Below are 18391 nucleotides of genomic sequence, written 5' to 3'. Positions count from 1 at the left end.
TACTTCTAGAAGGGAGATGCAGCCTGCAAGACACATTGCCGTGGATCTCAAAATGATGGTGTGCCCCTGACAGTTTTGTTACAGAAGCTCCACAACAGTGTCTCAGTAACTTTCCACTAGAGATGGTCCCCTCTTATCTACATTTTTCCCAGGCGAGTGTAAGCGAGAGTCTGCAACTATCTACTCCACAAGGACACATGGTCTCATGCCTTTATTTTTCAGGGCTGTGTCCACTTAATACTACTCTATATAACTTTATAACACTTATTATTAATAAAAAATTAGGGTACAATAACACTAATAATAAGCCGGCTTAACAAAAACAAACCAAAAAAACACAGTCCCATTGAGCTCAATATTTCAGTTTGTCCTTTTTGGTCATTAGTCAAGTCACTATTTCTTTTTATTTACGTTCCTTTTTTTTGTTTTGGTTTGGTGATTTGAGTTGTTACCACTTTGGTTTTTCTCAAGAGAGAATAATGAAGTTCTTCAGCAAGGGTTCAGGCAGTCTGCGCACAGGCTCGCCATCTCCATTCGGAGAGAATTCAGGAATCAGTTCCAGCTACTTTATCAACACCAACAAAAAAAACCTAGGCAAGATGAGGTATCAGCGTGAACAGGGCAAGGGACACAGCCACATGGCCTCTGTAGCTCGTGCTCCCATCAGCTTAACATTAAAGTTGTCAAATTAGCTTAGAGACAGTGCAAGCACTTGTTTACAACACTTATTCTGTATTAAAACTCACCAAGACAACCATGTTTAACTTTTTTACTTCTCAAAGTGCAAAAGACCTAGCCAATACGTGATGGTGGTCCACCGCTTGGAATGCAAATGCATTGATACAAATAAAAGGGAGAAAATAAAATTTTAAAAAAGAGGTTTTCTCTACTGGGTTACACCCTCCCCAGCTAAATATCACACAGGTTTCACTGCATGTGTAGCCAACACTGTCTGTCTTTGCAATTAAGGGACTTTGAAAAGACAGTGCTCAAACCCTAGAAAAGTGATTTTACAACAGTCACTGGAGGGTTTCCTAAATCAGGATAATCAAGTCTTTTAGAAGGGTGTCTGATTCTTTTTGATTGTCTCACTGGTTGAATTGTAATGGGATCATCACTGTCCATTTCATCAGGTGAGTTAACAGGTTGGTTTCTTGGTTCTGTAACTGAATCCTCAGGAGATCCATCCAGTTTCATTGTCCACAAGTTTGTCAGTTCCAGTCTTGCCTTCATCTGGCATGTTTTTCACAAGTATGTGATCGGTAAGTTCATCCTCGCTTGCATTTTTATCCGCTACTTGTTATAGCAGTGTATCTCCCACCAAATCCTAATGCTAACTTGGCACTAGCAGAACTGTCTCATGCTGTCAACGAGCTCCAGACTGCGCACCTGGAAGGTTTTTTTGTCATAGCCAGCCGGTGAACTTCCCAACCAGAGAGAAGAACTGTATGAATAAAACAACGTGCGCGGGGCCTACAAGGCAGCTGTGCACCTACACATCGGCTCATCTGACCATGGCACTGTGATGCTGCTGCCCACGTACACATCACTGCTGAAACGCACAAGACCAGCCAGAAAAACCATCAGAGTCCGGCCAAGTGGGACTGTCTCAGCGCTTCAGGACCGTTTCGAGTGCACAGACTGGAACATGTTTAAAGAGGCAGCCACCCGAAATGGCTTCTTGGACCTGGACAAGTTCACTGAATCTGTGACCTGCTACATCAGTAAGTGCACAGAGAATGTAATAGTCTCCAAACCATCACCACAAGAGCCAATGAGAAGCCCTGGTTCACTGCAGCGGTACGTGCATGTCTGAGACAGCGAGATGCTGCTCTCCAGTCTGGAGATAAAACAGCTCTCAGAAGAGCCAGAGCCAACCTCTCTTGTACCATCAAACAAGCAAAGCATGCACATGCACAAAAGATCCAGAGGCACTTCCACAACACAAAGGACTCTCGAAGTTTATGGCAGGGCATTCAGGCTGTCACACAGTACAAGCCTGTACCAAGCAGCTGTGATGGAGATGCCACATTTCCTGAGGAGCTGAACAAGTTCTACGCATGGTTTAATGCACTGAACAACACACAAGCAAAGAAAGCCACACCCCCCACCATCGACCAGACCATCTCTCTGCCTCTAGCCGACGTGAGGAGATCTCTCAACTTTCCGTCTACCCACAGAAAGTTGCTGGACCAGACAACATCCCAGGTCGTGTGCTGAGAGACTGCGCTGATCAGCTGGCTGATGTCTTCACAGACATTTTCAACTCATCACTGAGCCAGATGATTGCCCCAGCATGCTTCAAGTCCACCACCGTCATCCCGGTGCGAAAGAAATCCTCAGTAACCTGCCTGACTGACTACCGTCCCATCGCCCTGACCCCCATCATCATGAAGTGCTTTGAGAGAATTGTCATGGCACATGTGAAAAGCAACCTGCCCTGCTCACTGGATCCGCTGCAGTTTGCATACTGGCCGAACAGGTCGACCGAAGATGCTATTTCCACTGAGCTTCACCTCTCCCTCTCCCACTTGGACAAGAAACACACCTATGTCAGAATGCTGTTCATAGACTTTAACTAAGCATTCAACACCATTATCCCCCAAAAACTGTTTGACAAACTCTGCAAGTTGGGACTGAGCACCTCTCTCTGCAACTGGATACTAGATTTCCTATCAGAGAGGCCTCAGTCCATCCGAATCGGCGACACCATCTCCAGCAGTATCAAGCTGAGCACAGGAGCCCCTCAGGGCTGTGTTCTCAGCCCTCTGTTGTTCACTCTCCTGACACACGACTGCACCGCCCTACACAGCTCTAACCACATCATCAAGTTCGCTGACGACACAACCGTGGTTGGACTCATCAGCAGCAACGACAAGTCAGCGTACAGAGATGAGGTTCAGCAGCTGGCGTTCTGTTGCAGTGAAAACAACCTGTCACTGAATGTGGACAAAACCAAGGAGATGATTGTTGAGTTCAGGAAGACTCGCTCCACTCACACACCACTCAGCATCCACGGTTCCACGGTAGAGACTGTTAACAGCACCAAGTTCCTGGGAGTTTACATCTCAGACGACCTCACCTGGACCACCAATACCACCTCCATCACCAAAAAGCACCAGCAGTGCCTGTACTTCCTGAGACGCCTGAAGAGGGCCAACCTCCGTCCTCCCACCCTCACCATGTTCTACAGGGGCACCATAGAGAGCGTTCTGACCAGCTGCATCCCCGTGTGGTTTGGAAACTGCAAAGTCGGCAACCTCAGCCAGCTACATCGTATCGTCAAAGCAGTGGCCAAGATCATCAGAACATCTCTCCCTCTGCTACCTGACATCTTTCACAAGCACTGCATCAGTAAGGCCTCCTGCATCGTGCTTGACCTCTCACACTCCTCACATGGACTCTTTTCCCTCCTCCCATCCGGCAGACGCTATCACAGCATTGGGTCCCGATCCTCCAGACTGCGAGATAGCTTTTTCCCGCAAGCTATCAGACTCCTGAACTCACTACCGGCTCCCCCACTTCCCCCCACCACACACACCCGCACAAACCACTAACTGACTCTATTGCACTCCACATACCACTGCCTTTGTAAATACAGATGCTGCTCTATGGGCAATCCTACTCTTAGGAATCCTGCTGATGTTGGTCACTTTATTTCACTCAAGGTCACTAAATCATTCATAATGTAAACTGTAAAGCTGCTACGTTGGTCATTTTAAACCACTTCAAAGTCACTTTAAATCTCAATTGTAAATTGTAAATTTTAGACTGTTATTAACCCTTTTTACCTCAAAGTGTATATTTACTCCCCTTACCTCAGTCTCAAAGTGTAAATATATTTATTCTTACTCTTCCTATATTTATTGTTGTTCTTTTGCACTGAATGGAACTGGAGCCTCGTCGTCTCATCTCTCTATATACTCTACTGTATATAGCAGAGATGACAATAAAGTTTACTTTGACTTTGACTTTGACATCTGGTTATTCATTGATAGCAGTTTCAGAAAAGTCACAATCAGGAAAGTTTGTAATGTCCGATTCTTGAGAAGGTTTTGGATATTCATGTACAGTAGTAAATCTGGTTATTTCTTCACATGTGGAATCCACAACCCATTGAATCAAAAGTTCAGTGTCAAGTTCAATTGACTCTTCATGCTCATTGCTTTCTGTGACAGTGTGACGTGTCTTAGGACGGTGAATTGGCTCTGGCTCAGATGTGTCTGCGGTGGAAGCAGGGAGGAAACTGCAGAGAAGCAACAGGTCTCTGGGTAAAGTTCAGGAGGGAACTTGCTTTGACTCTGGTTTAACAGTATAAACTTGTAAGTCACTTGCATGTTTGACTTCTACATGGATATCTGCCTCCCGTTTATCAGCAAGTTTATGCTTGCCACGCAGCTGCACATTTCTAACTAAAACTCTGTCCCCATGTTCAAGTTCAGAGAAAGTTATTTTCAAATCTTGCCTTATTTTTGTCTGCCACTTTCTGTGCGGTTTGAGAAGCTAACTTATAGCTTTCCTCTAGCCGTTTCTTGAGACTTTCAACATCTTGCGAATGTGTCACTTTTTGATCTTTGTTGATAGGAAGTTTGTATGCAAGATCAACTGCCAATCTGGCTTTTCTTCAAAACATCAATTTGTAGGGTGTAAACTCTGTTACATCACTACGGGTGCATTTGCTTGCATGTACTAATGGCATAACATAGTCTTTACTGTGAGACTTTTGTTTGGATTATGCGTTCCTAACATACTAAGTAATGTTCTGTTGAATCCTTCAGTGGGGTTACCAAGTGTGTGGTATGGGATAGTTCTTATTTTCTTTATCCCAGAGATCTCACACAGGTCCCTTATTAGTTTTGCCTTAAAATCAGGACCCTGATCACTGTGCAGGTGCTTAGGTATGCTGTAGTGGACAATGAATTGGTCCCATAGGCACCTGGCGACCGTTCTTGACTTTTGATTAGGGGCAGGTAACGCAAGGGCAAATTTAATTAAATGTCTAACTTATCAGAGGTCAATATGTATGTGAGTGGGTTACTATCTGTAACTACGGTGAACTAACGTTGGTGTATAGGGCATGCACTATGCTTGAAGGGAGTTGGATAATTAAGTTTGATGGAATGTTTCACTTTGCTCGTACACCCAAAGTCAAGATCATGGAAAGTGAATATTTCTGGGATGTCATTGAGTTGCTTGGTTATCCTCTCTTTCCACTCCTGTGGAATCGACGATTCACCAAAGTTGAAACTCAGCTATGTCCTGTTTGTGGTTTACTCATTAACACTGATGACATTGCACTGTGACAGGATACAATGGAAAGCTCCCAGCTCTGTGATGACACAAGCAGACGGAATTGTGACACTTTGTTCTTTTTCATTTGTAATCATTACAGGCACTTTGTGTGGAGTTTGGGAAGGATGTGTTATCAAGCAAGTTTTAACACAAAGGCCACCAGGCAAGGAAGACTGAGAGGGGTGTTTAACTAAGGCCAAGGTTCCCAGACTTTTTTTGCAAGGCCCCCCTTTGTTTTACAAGAAAATCTTCGCCAAACCTGTTTGTTCCCACTATGACTGGTGTCAGACTGTTTGGATGAGTGTCTGGAAGAACAAGAGCTAAGGTTGCTATGTCAATCTGCATCTAAGAAGTCTTTTGGAAAGGTAATACACATCTCTATATAACCTGGTTTGTAGATTGTACGTTCCTGATTTTTTATCTTACACGAGTTGGTGTATTGTTATGTTTTTGGAAAGTCTCTAGCATTAAAGCTGACTTTGAGTTCACTTCCTGCCTTCTGGGTCCTGCATTCGACTCCTACTCAGGCTGCCACACAGCCATTTCTTGACCAAGGGCTAATGTTTAGTGGCTTAATTATGTGAAGAAGAAAGGCTTGGTTTAATATTGACCCAAGACACTAACAGTTTTCACTTCAGCTAAGGTACTTACTGATAGTTATATAAGCATTCTTATCTTTATAGTTTATGTTTACACTTACTCTCAACTCAATTACGTACACCTGTTTAACTACTCCATAGTAGTTAATTTATGTATTATCAGCCAATCACATGTCAGGTATTCCAATGCATTTAAGCATGTAGAAAAGCATGTACTTTGCCTCAGACTAACGAAGAAAGGTGATTTGAGTTTGAACATGCCATGGCTGCTGATGTAGGGTCTAAGTATTTCAGAAACTGCTGATATACTGGGATTTTTTTCTGCACAGCCATTTCTAGTGTTTACAGAAAATGGTCTGAAAAAGAGAAAGTATCTATTGAGCAGCAGTTCTCTGGGTGAACATACTTTGTTGATGTCAGAAGAGAATGAACAACCTGCTGTGAGCTGATAGGAAGGCAACAGTGACTCAAATAACCACTGGTTACAACCAGGTTCTCAAGAATAGCATTGCTGAGCACACAACATCATCATAGGGGTTTCATGATGAGGTTGTGTGCAGAGCTACAGTAGCTACAGAACTCCAGGAGTGGTCTTTTACTTTTTTTTTTCCAACCTAGCAGTTGGCACTCATAGCAGCTTAGAACAACAAACCAAAGCTACATTCAAAAAGAAATTACTTTTCACCCTTAAACATGACACAATCATTTTGAGCAAAATACAACTGAAATATATAAAATCCAATTTCTATTTATTCAAATAATCATGAAAGAAAATGGCCTTGGTAAAAACTGAATGTATACCAAACAATTACATTTCATCAGTAAATTTAACATTTTACGTTACACATATCTAACAAAATTACATTGAAAATCTACATGTAAATAAATTAAATGCTGCCACAGTCAGACGGTAGCACCAGGGTCAGAACTAGGCATAAACAACATGAAACCACAGACCCATCCTGCCTTGTATCAGTCACTGATGCTACTGAGGTTGGTGTAATGATGTGGTAGATATTTTCTTGTCAAACAAACAAAACATATCACAAAGTGTAAATTGTTTCAAAGCAGTTTCTTAAACATGGTGTTCAGTGTCTCAAATGGCCTCAAAATTTACTAGATGGGAGATGTGCATCAACATTATGCAAATCTGCAGCAACTGTGTGATGCTGTCATGTCAACATGGACCAAAATCTCAGAGGAATGTTTCCAGCATATTACAAAACTAACGAGCATTATGAGCAACAAGGCTTAGCTAAAAAGTGTCTGTCTCGTAAATTAAAGGCAAACGTATCAAATGGTTTCATGAATTAAAATAGCGTTTCCAATGAACTGTCAGACATAGAACTCTTTTATTTGTGTCTGTATGTGGGTGGCATTTCACTGTCTGTTCTGCACTTCTGTACAAATGCTTACTTCATCTTTTCTATGAAATTTCTTTTCTAGGAATTTTTTTTAATGAAATGGGTGTTTTTTAAACAGCCATCTGTATACAAAGAAAGAGGAAACAAACACTGGTTAAGTCAAATCTTCTTCTTTCGGCTGTTCCTGTTAGGAGTTACAGCAGATCATTGGCCTCCATCCCACGCCATCTTCTGTCACGCCAACCCTCTGCACATCCTCCCACACTGCATCTGTCATGGGGTGGAAAAATAAAATTTTAAGTTCTTTTTTTAACAGTTTTTTTTTAAGAAATAAATTTTAAGTTGTTTTATATTCTGAATATTTTTTATACTGCTGAACAGTTGTTTTATAAATGAGCAATAAAAACTTTTGGGGTGGATTTTTTTTTTTACTGCAGAATAATGTTTATATTATATCCAGATGTAAATGATGTGATGTGGCTATGAAACAACAACATGTCTCCAGCTGATGTGTGTGTGCTGTCTTAAAATGGGTCATTTTATCAGAGTCATCAAAGACAGACGAGGATGATGTTCAAACCACAATTTCCACCCAAACACACATCAACACAACCTTTGCATGACTTCAGTATATCTGTAGTATCTCCTGAACTCAATATTGTATAAAAATGCTTGACAGCACATGCATTTAGAAATGACAAAGATCTTTAATGTGTAAACATGTTATTAATCTCTGTCTCTCTTGTTATTAATCTCTGTCTCTCTTGTTATTAATCTCTGTCTCTCTTGTTATTAATCTCTGTCTCTCTTCCACATCATGTCTTTATCCTGTCGTCCTTCTCTCACCCCAACCGGTCGCAGCAGATGGCCCCGCCCCTCCCTGAGCCTGGTTCTGTCGGAGGTTTCTTCCTGTTAAAAGGGAGTTTTTCCTTCCCACTGTCACCAAAGTGCTTGCTCATAAGGGGTCATATGATTGTTGGGTTTTTCTCTGTATGTATTATTGTAGGGTCTACCTTAAAGCGCCTTGAGGCGACTGGTTGTTGTTATTTGGTGCTATATAAATAAAATTGAATTGAATTGAATTAAACCAAGCTCAAAGGTTTTGCTCCACATCTTCTGTGCTGTCTGCATCCAAAACATATTTCCACTGCTACCCGCTACATTAACTGAATAACTCCATCTCCCACAATCCCTCAGAGCAGTTTCCCATGGCAGAGGCTGATTTTGCTGTGCAAAAACAAGGCCCATTATACATGTGTGTGGGTAATTCTTCAAAGCATTTTTAGGCATGTAAATAAAAGTTAAATGATTTCTGCTGTGCAATACCTAAGACATTTCAACTCTCACAGATACTGTCAAGGTGTGCCAAATTGGCCTGGCTATGTCTTCACTAAAACCTCTGCAACTTTGCTCTGTTTCACTTCAGCAGCATCAGTCTTTGCACAGATAATGTCCATAAGTTGATTCATGATTTTGTGGAATTTATTGTCCTCCGCGGTATATTTTCAAAAGGGTTATATGCCATCAAAAAATAATAATAATAATAATAAAAAAAAAAAATCATATTTTCCTGTGTTCCATCCTCAGTTACTTTGACAGAGAACATCTGCTGTAATATTTACACCCGAAGGAGTCTAAAAGTGTTAGCTTTATTTTGATAACATGATTATTTACACAGATTAATTTTGGGCATGTCATTTTCAAACAGGAACCTCAGAAATTACCCTTGGGGATTAAAAATGTTAAAATAAACAGATTAATGTAAAAGAACCAGAGAGACGAGTCCCAAGGTGCCCTCTGCCCTTAATCTATTTTTATGTTCTTCCTTTTTCTTTCTACTTTCACCTTATTTGGCTTTTTTGTGACCAATCCCAGAGGACCTCTGTCTGCAGCTTAAGGAAGTTTAAAGTAGATGCTGTGGTGTGACTTTCTAACAAATAGGTACCAAACCACCCCACTTCTTCTTTCTAAACTATTTTCTCACATTACATTTGTGCTGATGTTGCGGTCAACTTTGTTATTTGGTTTTCTCATGCAACAAGTTTAAAAGTTTAAACGTTGAAAGTTTATATGCCAGATGAAAAATAGTCTTTAATCCTGTGAAGCCTGAAACATGAAATAATTGCCAGAAAAGTCAATTTTTTTTAACCTTCTGACAATTTTTTTAAAAGAAATTAAACATCAATTTGCATATATGCGTTTTCATTTTTGCTGCACCTGGCTTTTGTATGCAAATTATTGCCCAAAGTAGAACTTTGTGTCTCACTGTACACATCTCAAATACTCGTTTATCAAATATAATACATTTGCTGGATATCACTAGACAGGTTAGTCCTTCAAACCCGCTTTTGCTCAAAGCACCAATGATGTGCTCAACAAGATCACACAACTGAAAAGTGTGAACACAGAGATGATTTTAGTAAGTGTGGTGTTGAATCATTATATACGACCACCTATGCAGCAGCATAGAAACAGATCTGAACGCTAAAACATAATTTTAACAAATAAATTCTCATTGTTGAGATTTGGCTTTTTTGCACACCTATAAGTCACATACAGCTAAGTTGTTACGCCATGGTAGTAATAATAGTCATGGGTGATGTGAAGGAAGACTGAGTGAGAAAGGATTTTACTCAGAACTGTGAAAGTGCAGTCCTACTTGGAGCCTTGGAAGGGACAAAATGATGACATCCAAAGTATGAGTAAGCAGTATTGTGTAAGCTAGAGTCCTGACGCTGTGGGATTTGGTTCCTCAACTGCCACCCAGGTCACCGGCCTGTGAAAGGAATCTTTCTTTGTTGCATTCTGTTTAAGAGAGTTCTCAGTCTATTAGAGAGTTCTCATGAAAATTTAAAGTAACCATGGTGTGTAGTCAATACAAGCTGTGCTATAAACGATCTGTCAAGGCTCTCTGTGTGCGGGCAGGCAGAGAAGTGAACCCAAGTGCAGGACTCTTGGAGGCAGAGGTAAATTCAGAGAATAATCTCAGCTTTATTGCTGACCAAAACTACAAAACTCAAAATGACACAGGAACAGAACACACAGGCAGGACCGATGGTGAGCAGACGTTAACGTGGCAACCCTGAACAGAAGAAAACACAGAAAATAAAAACCGGAGGAAAATGAGGGAATGAGGACCAGATGAGAAACACAGCTGATACAAATTAACAGGGAGACGCAAAACTAGAGAGATTGACATGAGACACAGACTTTCAGAATAAAACAGGCACCAAAACTCAAAGGCACTGAACTAAACTTCTATTAAACACTAGAAATAAATTACAATTGGAGAAAGAACCCAATCCAAAAAGGTGTCTCAGAGAGGAAAGCCATAAAAACAACTGAGCTCTGAGGTCTTTTATAGAGTGCTGGCACACCGGGCTCAGGTGTTGACAATGTGATGGATTGGAAAACGTGTCACATCAGCCTTCCAATGCCAGCAAATAAGACCTGACACTCAAGCAGACCAAAAAGAAGTCAAGGTGGTGTGGGTCATCACAGAGAAATGTCAGATTTGAATGGTGTGTCACAATGTAGATGGTTTTGTGCTCATAGGTCATCTGGTTCTTGGGGGTTTCTCTGTATTATTGTAGGGTCTTTACTGTACAATATAAAGCACCTCAAGGTGACTGTTGTTGTGACTTAGTACTGATGTGATAAAACTGAACTTCCATAAAATGTGGAAGCTGCAATTCTCATTAATTTGAAAACAAAATTGCTCTATTAGTCCAACCCCCTCAAATGTGGCAACCATGGAAAAGATGACCTTTTGACAGTACAGTATGACTCATGAAGATTGCATAAATGGTGCTTGAATGAGAGTTTTCAGAGTTATGTCCCCACCAAAGACAAAATTAAGTGCTGGGTCTTTGGAAGCTTTCCCTGAGTAAAGGGGAAGAAGATTGTTTAATCAGGAGTAGCGCGGATGCTACATTGTTACTTGGTTTCTGGATCAGCAGCAGCACTACCTGCTTTTCACATTTTTTTAATAACAATCCCAATATAAGGCTATTAGTATCGCAAGGACAGAATACATTTCTTAGACCTTGCAATTTTTAAAGATAAGAAAGACTTTACATACATCTGTATTTAGAAAAGCAACAGAAAGAAACATTATATTACATGGAAGCAGCTTTCATCCAACTTTGCTTAACCCTTTCATGCATGAATTATGACAACCTCAATCAGGATTTTTTTCTGAAGTATTTTTATTCATCTTTAGGCATGAAAAGAAGATTTTTGAACTTCATTTTTTTAAACATGTACTTTTCAAAGAGTTTTTTACATGTCCACTTAGGTGGACAACATACATTTTGACTTATGAATTTGAAAAACGAATAAATAATATACACTGTGTGTTGTGTTTATGTGCAATTATACCATCAACACTGACACAAATACAAGAAAACAGCCTTTGAATAGCTGTCCGCTGTATGGGCCACTGTGTGTGAAAGGGTTAAAGAAAATATCTCTTTTTGTCAATTCCTATGACCAGGAAACAAAAGTTTCAAAAATAATAACATTTACTAAGGCTTCCAGACACCAGCCCTTCAACCAGTCGCTGACACTGGATCACCAGCCATCGGTTGAACCGTTGTGCACGACGACACCAACAGTATCACTCCATTCACTCCACTGAGATGATCCAGAGCAGGTGTTTGTTATTCGTGTCCTCATTCTCAGTTTGTAGGTGCGTGTGGCATCTGAAACTGGCTCTCTGTAAGACTGCTGGGCGATCAAGTACATTGGTTGTTCCTGTTTTGAAAAGAGTCATTAAAAATAAATAAATAAATCTTGGGTTTATCTCAATGTTCCTCTGTACCTCAGACTGCTCTGACTGTCAACTTCTATTGAGTACAGCTAAACCTAACCTGTGCTATCAGAATGTGTTATTTATTGCTTCTGAGAATGGAAAAAAATGTAACCAGCATTTATCAAAAGATGTTTACATTTTCTACTTAATCAAGTCATTTTTGTTTTTCTCTAATTAAAACATTGAAAATACTTTAGTCCTCACAGAGTTGAGCTTTTCACCAAGTTTGTCTCATTCATTAATCCTGTCATATGTGCACGAGAAAGATCCGTGATCAGAGACACTGTACCTGATCACCTTTGTCCAGCTGGTACTCAAAACAATAAGGGTTAATGACTTCTCTGGTGAAAGGCAGACCCCATGATACAACCAGGGCTCCATCTTTGACTGAAGCATAGATGTTTGGAGGTGGAGAAAGGAGCTCTGTCTCACACACACACACACACACACACACACACACATACACACACACACACACACACAATTAGTAAAATAACTGGAAACATTTAATTCTGAATATCTGCTGTAGATTGTGGCTAAAATACACTGGAGTCTGAACTGAAACTTCAGGTTACCACTCCATACCCCCTATACTGTGACTAATACTAACCCCGAGTATTAGTCACAGCCCTCAAGATCTCAAATGACATAAAAGGTTAAATTACTGATGGAGAAAAATTGTCAAAAGGTTTATTTAGCTAGCATGTTGAGAATAATTCATAGGAAAACAATGATCAATAATAAGAACTGCAAAAAAAGAACTTTTATCATGTTCATGACCCACTGCATATTCTTTTAAAACGATTCTGGTGACATGGCTTTGTGGATGACAATGTTACAGTGACAGTGTTGAATTAACTATAATGAATTTTACTTCTGTTTCTACAATTTTTCCTCACGATCGATAGATCGATAGATCGATATTTGTATTTTTTAATCTGATCTATAGCATTATCATTTATAACTACTTAACAGTGTTGAAATATTACCCAGCATGTCCATGTCATACACGTAGGTGTAAGACGTCCACTTGTTCTGCATGGACTTGTTCAAATGAAGGATAACTTCTGTCATATTATTGCTGAGAATCAAAGACGCTGATCCAGCTCTTTCCACAGAAGTATAATTTAGTGACTTAACCAGTATTTCATCATCACAAACGCTGGTAGGGGAGACAGAGGAGATACAGATTTAAAGCAGTGTTACAGCTTATTGTACCTTATTTGTAAATAAAGCTCTATTTAAAAATAAGAATACCTGATAAACACAGAGAGCTGAGCATCCTTCTCTAAAGTGTTGAATGACCAGGAGCAGTTGAGCTCATTTGTCGGGTAGAGGAGGCAGATAAACTTCTCCTTTATATCTGTAAGGTCTTCATAGGAATCCTGCTGAGCTGAAGTCCGTATGAGAACCATAGCCAACTTCACGTACAAGATCAGAACATTGAAACATTAAAAAAAGCACCACATTTATATTTGTTAGTTAGAGCCATACATTTTTGGACTGATGACTTTGTGTAGTTCTGTCTCTGTACACATACACAGTGGTGCTGGGGTAAAGAGTGGCAAGCCATTACAGCCATTTTTATACATAAAATTGTAATTCCTGTCTGGATTTCAATGACTTCCTGATTGTTTAATTTCAAATCGGCTGTAGTTGTGTACAGAGTCAAAACTACAATAACTGTGTCACTGTTCAAATACTTATGGACCTAATGGTACAAGCACCATGCCTGTATGGTCTTTAGGTAGGTTTATTTTCACCTCGTACTGGTCATCCATTTTCTCTTGACAGGCATTCAAAGTGTGGCCCTCAGATTCTGGGGGAAAACAGTGACAGAAGAATAGGAAATAAAGCCGAACACCACCCTGATTAAAGTAATATTAAAGGAAATCTTTTGTTAAAAAAAACAAAACACCAGTGACTTAAGGTCAAATGTTTTCATAGCTATTCCTTATAGCCCATTTGTTCACAGAGTATCTGTCTGCATTGTGATTACTCTTTCACTTACCACATTGTGAGAACCACAAAACCAACAAACTGGACCAAATAACAGGATGAAGTGGAAACAGCTTCATGGCTGATCTGAGTGATACAAATGTGCACATACACGCGGGCATTAAGAAGCATGCAGCATTCATTAGAAAGCACAGCGACGCTGCTGTAGCACTTTTCAAAAAGCATTTTCCTGTGTTACTTCCCCCTTTTTACATGCGTACATACAGAAGTTGGGACGTCTCAGTGGTCACATAATCAAACAAAGAAACTTCTTTCATACGAGTTTTACGTCTTCACTAAGTTACACTGACTTGTGAATTTTAACAACATAAATGCAATTTTCCATTGCCACCAACTACCTTTATCCACAGAAAAGAAAGGAAATGATAAGTTTGCTTTGTTTATACATTCAGAAGATAAATAGCCTCGACTATGATTAACTATTCTGGATTAAAGCTCTCATATGAATCAAATCGAATAAGAAAGCCACCTGTCATGGTTGTGTTATAGTAACAATGCTATAAAAGAAATAATAAAAAGCTGTTACCTTCAGTTGTCCCTCTACTGTCAATGACTGTGATTCTCTGCCTGAGGACAATGACACATTTCTGAACAAAGAAGAAGCATGACGTCACGTACTGTAGATTCAGGAAACCTGGAAATCTTTCTGTGAATTTATTCTGCTTCCCTTATGTATGCTGCAACAGCAAGTCAATCAATTGATTGATTATCCAATCATTATTTTTAAATTATCCAAAGTTCAGTCATGATGGCAGCAGACTGAACAGAGTATTCCACACATCCCTTTCCCAGTGACACTTTCAAGCTCCACCTGGAATAATACCAACAGATAGATGCAGTAAAAACAGAATCATACTGTTTTGGTTTGGCTTTTACTGTAACTTTTAAAATCATTACGCAGTCAGCATGATTGAAATAGTTTGTTTTTTTTTTAATTCTGGGTGGGGTAAAATGTCTTATAAATGTCTGTTGTATTAATCACATATTTTAATCATATCATTTTAGTATAGCAAGAGCACCCCTGTCACTTAGTTGTATGCATGTGCACTGCAAGTGGGCCTTATGCTCTATTACACACACTTGATACAGTGGGGCCATTGTAAGTTCATGGGAGACGTTAATGAGATTGTGAGACTCCTTCTCCTTATCAGGGAGCGATAGGCCAACATGTGAGAGTTGTGGAATGTTCTTTGTTTGGGAAGGTTTAAAGAGTTCAGGGTGGTGTCCTTCCTCAGAAAACTGTTTGATGTTTGATCTGAACATTTTCTCCACTGCAGTGTTTTCCTTTTCCTTTTCCTTTTAATAAACCTCACTTCAAAAGACACGCTCACCTGGTAGTTGGAGTGTTATTTAAGATTTTCCACAACAAGATCAACCTAACAGATCATACATTTCTGTAATAATACAGATATTATCAACCTACTTGATACTTGAGTTGGAATTAATTTTGCGTTGTTGTTAAAAGGCAGCATGGCCTTTCTGCTTGTGTAAACTGACCCCAAAACCCCTTTTGGGTAACTGTGACAGGAAACGATATGATTCATACATAGTGTTATAACAGACACAATAACCCACTATCACTAGAACGTGGTTCACTGCTGTCCTCTTGTAATAATGTCCAGTCAGAGATAATGTCACAGCACTGGAAAACTTTATTTATCATTGGCACACATTAAGCACAAACTGTAGCTGGCGAGTAGGGGTGTGGTTCTGAAATTGTAACAAGTAGGAAATAATATAAACATCTCTTTCAATGATTCAGTATCTTTCACATTAAGTATAAAGTATAAAAGTCAATAACACAATATAATATTAAGCATGAGATAGAAGCAGATGATATAATAAGATTATAATAATAAGATAATAAGATAATAAGATGACATAATTATAGCTAAATTGGAATAAATTTGGAATAAATGACTCACCTGGAGAAGCCTGGAAGCACTGTGAGGATCATGTTCTTTGATTTCTCCAGTGCTTTTAACACCATCCAGCCACGACTTCTGAGAGACAAGCTGGAGCTATCGGGAGTGGACCACCACATGTCCCAGTGGATACTGGACTACCTCACAGAACGTCCACAGTATGTGAGGTCACAGGGCTGTGTCTCTGACACGCTGGTCTGCAGTACGGGGGCCCCACAGGGAACTGTGCTGGCACCGTTCCTCTTCACCCTCTACACTGCAGACTTCTCCATCAACTCCCCACGCTGCCACCTACAGAAGTTCTCTGACGACTCTGCCATAGTCGGCCTCATCACAGGTGAGGACGACTCAGAGTACAGACAGTGGACTCTGGACTTTGTAGACTGGTGCCAGCAGAACCACCTGCTGATCAACGCCGGGAAAACCAAGGAGTTGGTGGTGGATTTCCAGAGACGCAGACCCACCACACTGACACCGGTGAACATCCAGGGAGTGGACCTTGAGATAGTGGACTCTTATAGGTACCTGGGTGTTCACCTGAATAATAAACTGGACTGGAGCCACAACACTGATGCTCTTTACAGGAAGGGTCAAAGCAGACTCTACCTGCTGAGGCGACTGAGGTCATTTGGAGTCCAGGGAGCGCTTTTAAAGACCTTCTATGACTCTGTGGTGGCATCTGTCATTTTTTACAGTGTTGTATGTTGGAGCAGCAGTTTATCGGCAGCTGAGAGGAAGAGGTTGGATAAACTCATTAGGAAGGCCAGCTCTGTTCTGGGATGCACCCTGGACCCAGTGCAGGTGGTGGGAGACAGAAGGACTCTGGCCAAAATAACATCTCTGATGGACAGAGTCTCCCACCCCATGCATGGAAATGTTGCTGAACTGCAGAGCTCCTTCAGTGACAGACTGCTGCATCCTAGATGCATGAAGGAGCGTTTCCGCAGGTCCTTCCTCCCTGCAGCTGTCAGACTGTACAATCAGAACTGCTCCCAACAATCATAGATGTTTACATCTGCGCTGGAACTGCAATAAGTTAATCAACCGATTCGCACTACAACCTGGTTTGCCTCTTTTCTGTAGTTATTTATATTTAATTTAATAACTGTACAGTACTCTGTTTATAGTAACCATTGTCCTTAATGTAAATATGTAAGAAAAATTGTGTATGTTTCTGTTCTGTGTCCTGTGTACTGTTTGTTTGTATATGTGTCTTTCTGGCTGCTGTTACAACCAAATTTCTCCTTGTGGGACAATTAAAGGATTATTCTATTCTATTCTATTCTATTCTATTCTATTCTATTCTATTCTATAAATTTCTCATTTGTGGATCAACACCGTCCTCTAGTGGACACAAGAATTCATTCAAGTATCGCTATGACAAATGGGTGGACACATGGGTAGTCAGCAAGAGCAGGTGCATATGTTAACACATTAATTACAACAAGACACTTTCTGGTAAACATTAGTGCTACACATTAACAGCAATGAACGTATAAATGGTAATATAGCCTGTGAAGCTGGGCTACTACTGTTACAGAATAGCTACTCTCGCACTGGCGTATTGTCAGCATGGATGAATTAACAGAAACAATTAAACACTGTCCTCACAATATAAACTTACAAGTTTCATGAACACACAAAGGCAGCTTTAATTCAACTCTGTGTGAAAGTCCAACAAACTTGATTGCAGCTGCCTCACTGTTCAGCTACACTAGCCATGGCAAGTAGAGGACGGGTGAGCACTCAGATTGGCTGCTGGATGTGTTTCTATTGGACCCTGTGGGGATCATGCTCCTCCCATGCAATTAGCATGGGTTGATAGGAGGGCTTTAAAACAGCTGTCCCCAGATTTCCTGTGGAAATCTGCTCAGTTACGCTGGTCATCAGTCAGTAATCCTCCATTAGTCCAGTAAAGCAGAAAGACAAATGACCCGTGTCACAGGGCAGGTATATGCACGCCTGCTTACTTCAACCTTCGCAGTTGTGACCCGTCCATCTGATCCTGGGAAGGTTTCTGTGATTTGTCCCATATGCCACAGTGCACAGGGAGGCTGTGGGTGAACAATCATGACTGCTTTGCCCACAAAAACGTTATGGGTTATTGTTTGGTAAGAAGGCTCACAAGATAATGTTCAATGAAATGCTCCAGAAGTGTTCGGCTAGCACCTGTCTGTGACACCATCTCCGTTTACTCAGTATCTACCTGGGGAAGAGATACATCAACAGAGTGTTTGGAGTAATAGGGTCCACATCAGCCACATCTGAGGAAACATAGCCCAGGTGCTTTGAATTCAGAAAACACTCAACTTCTGTCAGGAAGTTGGCTTTGTTCACCTAAGTCAGACACATGTCTCCCCCTTGGAATGTTGTCTGTGG

General features: G+C 40.6%; 1 protein-coding gene across 1 annotated transcript; it reads right to left on the bottom strand.

Moving 5' to 3' along the window:
* Positions 1 to 11454: 11454 nt before the first annotated feature.
* On the bottom strand, positions 11455 to 16044 carry LOC116335267. The gene is made up of 8 exons (XM_031758914.2): positions 16013 to 16044; positions 14614 to 14674; positions 14080 to 14153; positions 13832 to 13887; positions 13326 to 13489; positions 13058 to 13230; positions 12358 to 12491; positions 11455 to 12010 (listed from the first exon to the last, which is right to left on the bottom strand). The coding sequence occupies exons 3-8, from the start codon at positions 14144 to 14146 to the stop codon at positions 11828 to 11830; spliced, it is 777 nt and encodes a 258-aa protein (XP_031614774.1). The 5' UTR covers positions 14147 to 14153; positions 14614 to 14674; positions 16013 to 16044; the 3' UTR covers positions 11455 to 11827.
* Between the last annotated feature and the right edge of the window lie 2347 nt (positions 16045 to 18391).

The sequence above is a fragment of the Oreochromis aureus genome, linkage group 18, assembly GCF_013358895.1.
Source record: "Oreochromis aureus strain Israel breed Guangdong linkage group 18, ZZ_aureus, whole genome shotgun sequence".
Lineage (NCBI taxonomy): Eukaryota > Metazoa > Chordata > Actinopteri > Cichliformes > Cichlidae > Oreochromis > Oreochromis aureus.
Note: the sequence above shows the minus strand (reverse complement) of the source record. Positions and strands in the feature narration are given on the sequence as shown.

What these genes read in the sequence shown, in the direction of transcription:
- LOC116335267 (XM_031758914.2), bottom strand. Translation starts at nt 14,146, where the DNA reads ATGAAGCTGTTTCCACTTCATCCTGTTATTTGGTCCAGTTTGTTGGTT. An exon ending in AAATGGATGACCAGTACGAG is followed by an intron (nt 13,490 to 13,831) that starts GTGAAAATAAAC and finishes TTGTACGTGAAG; the next exon opens with TTGGCTATGGTTCTCATACG. An exon ending in CAGCTCTCTGTGTTTATCAG is followed by an intron (nt 13,231 to 13,325) that starts GTATTCTTATTT and finishes CTCCCCTACCAG; the next exon opens with CGTTTGTGATGATGAAATAC.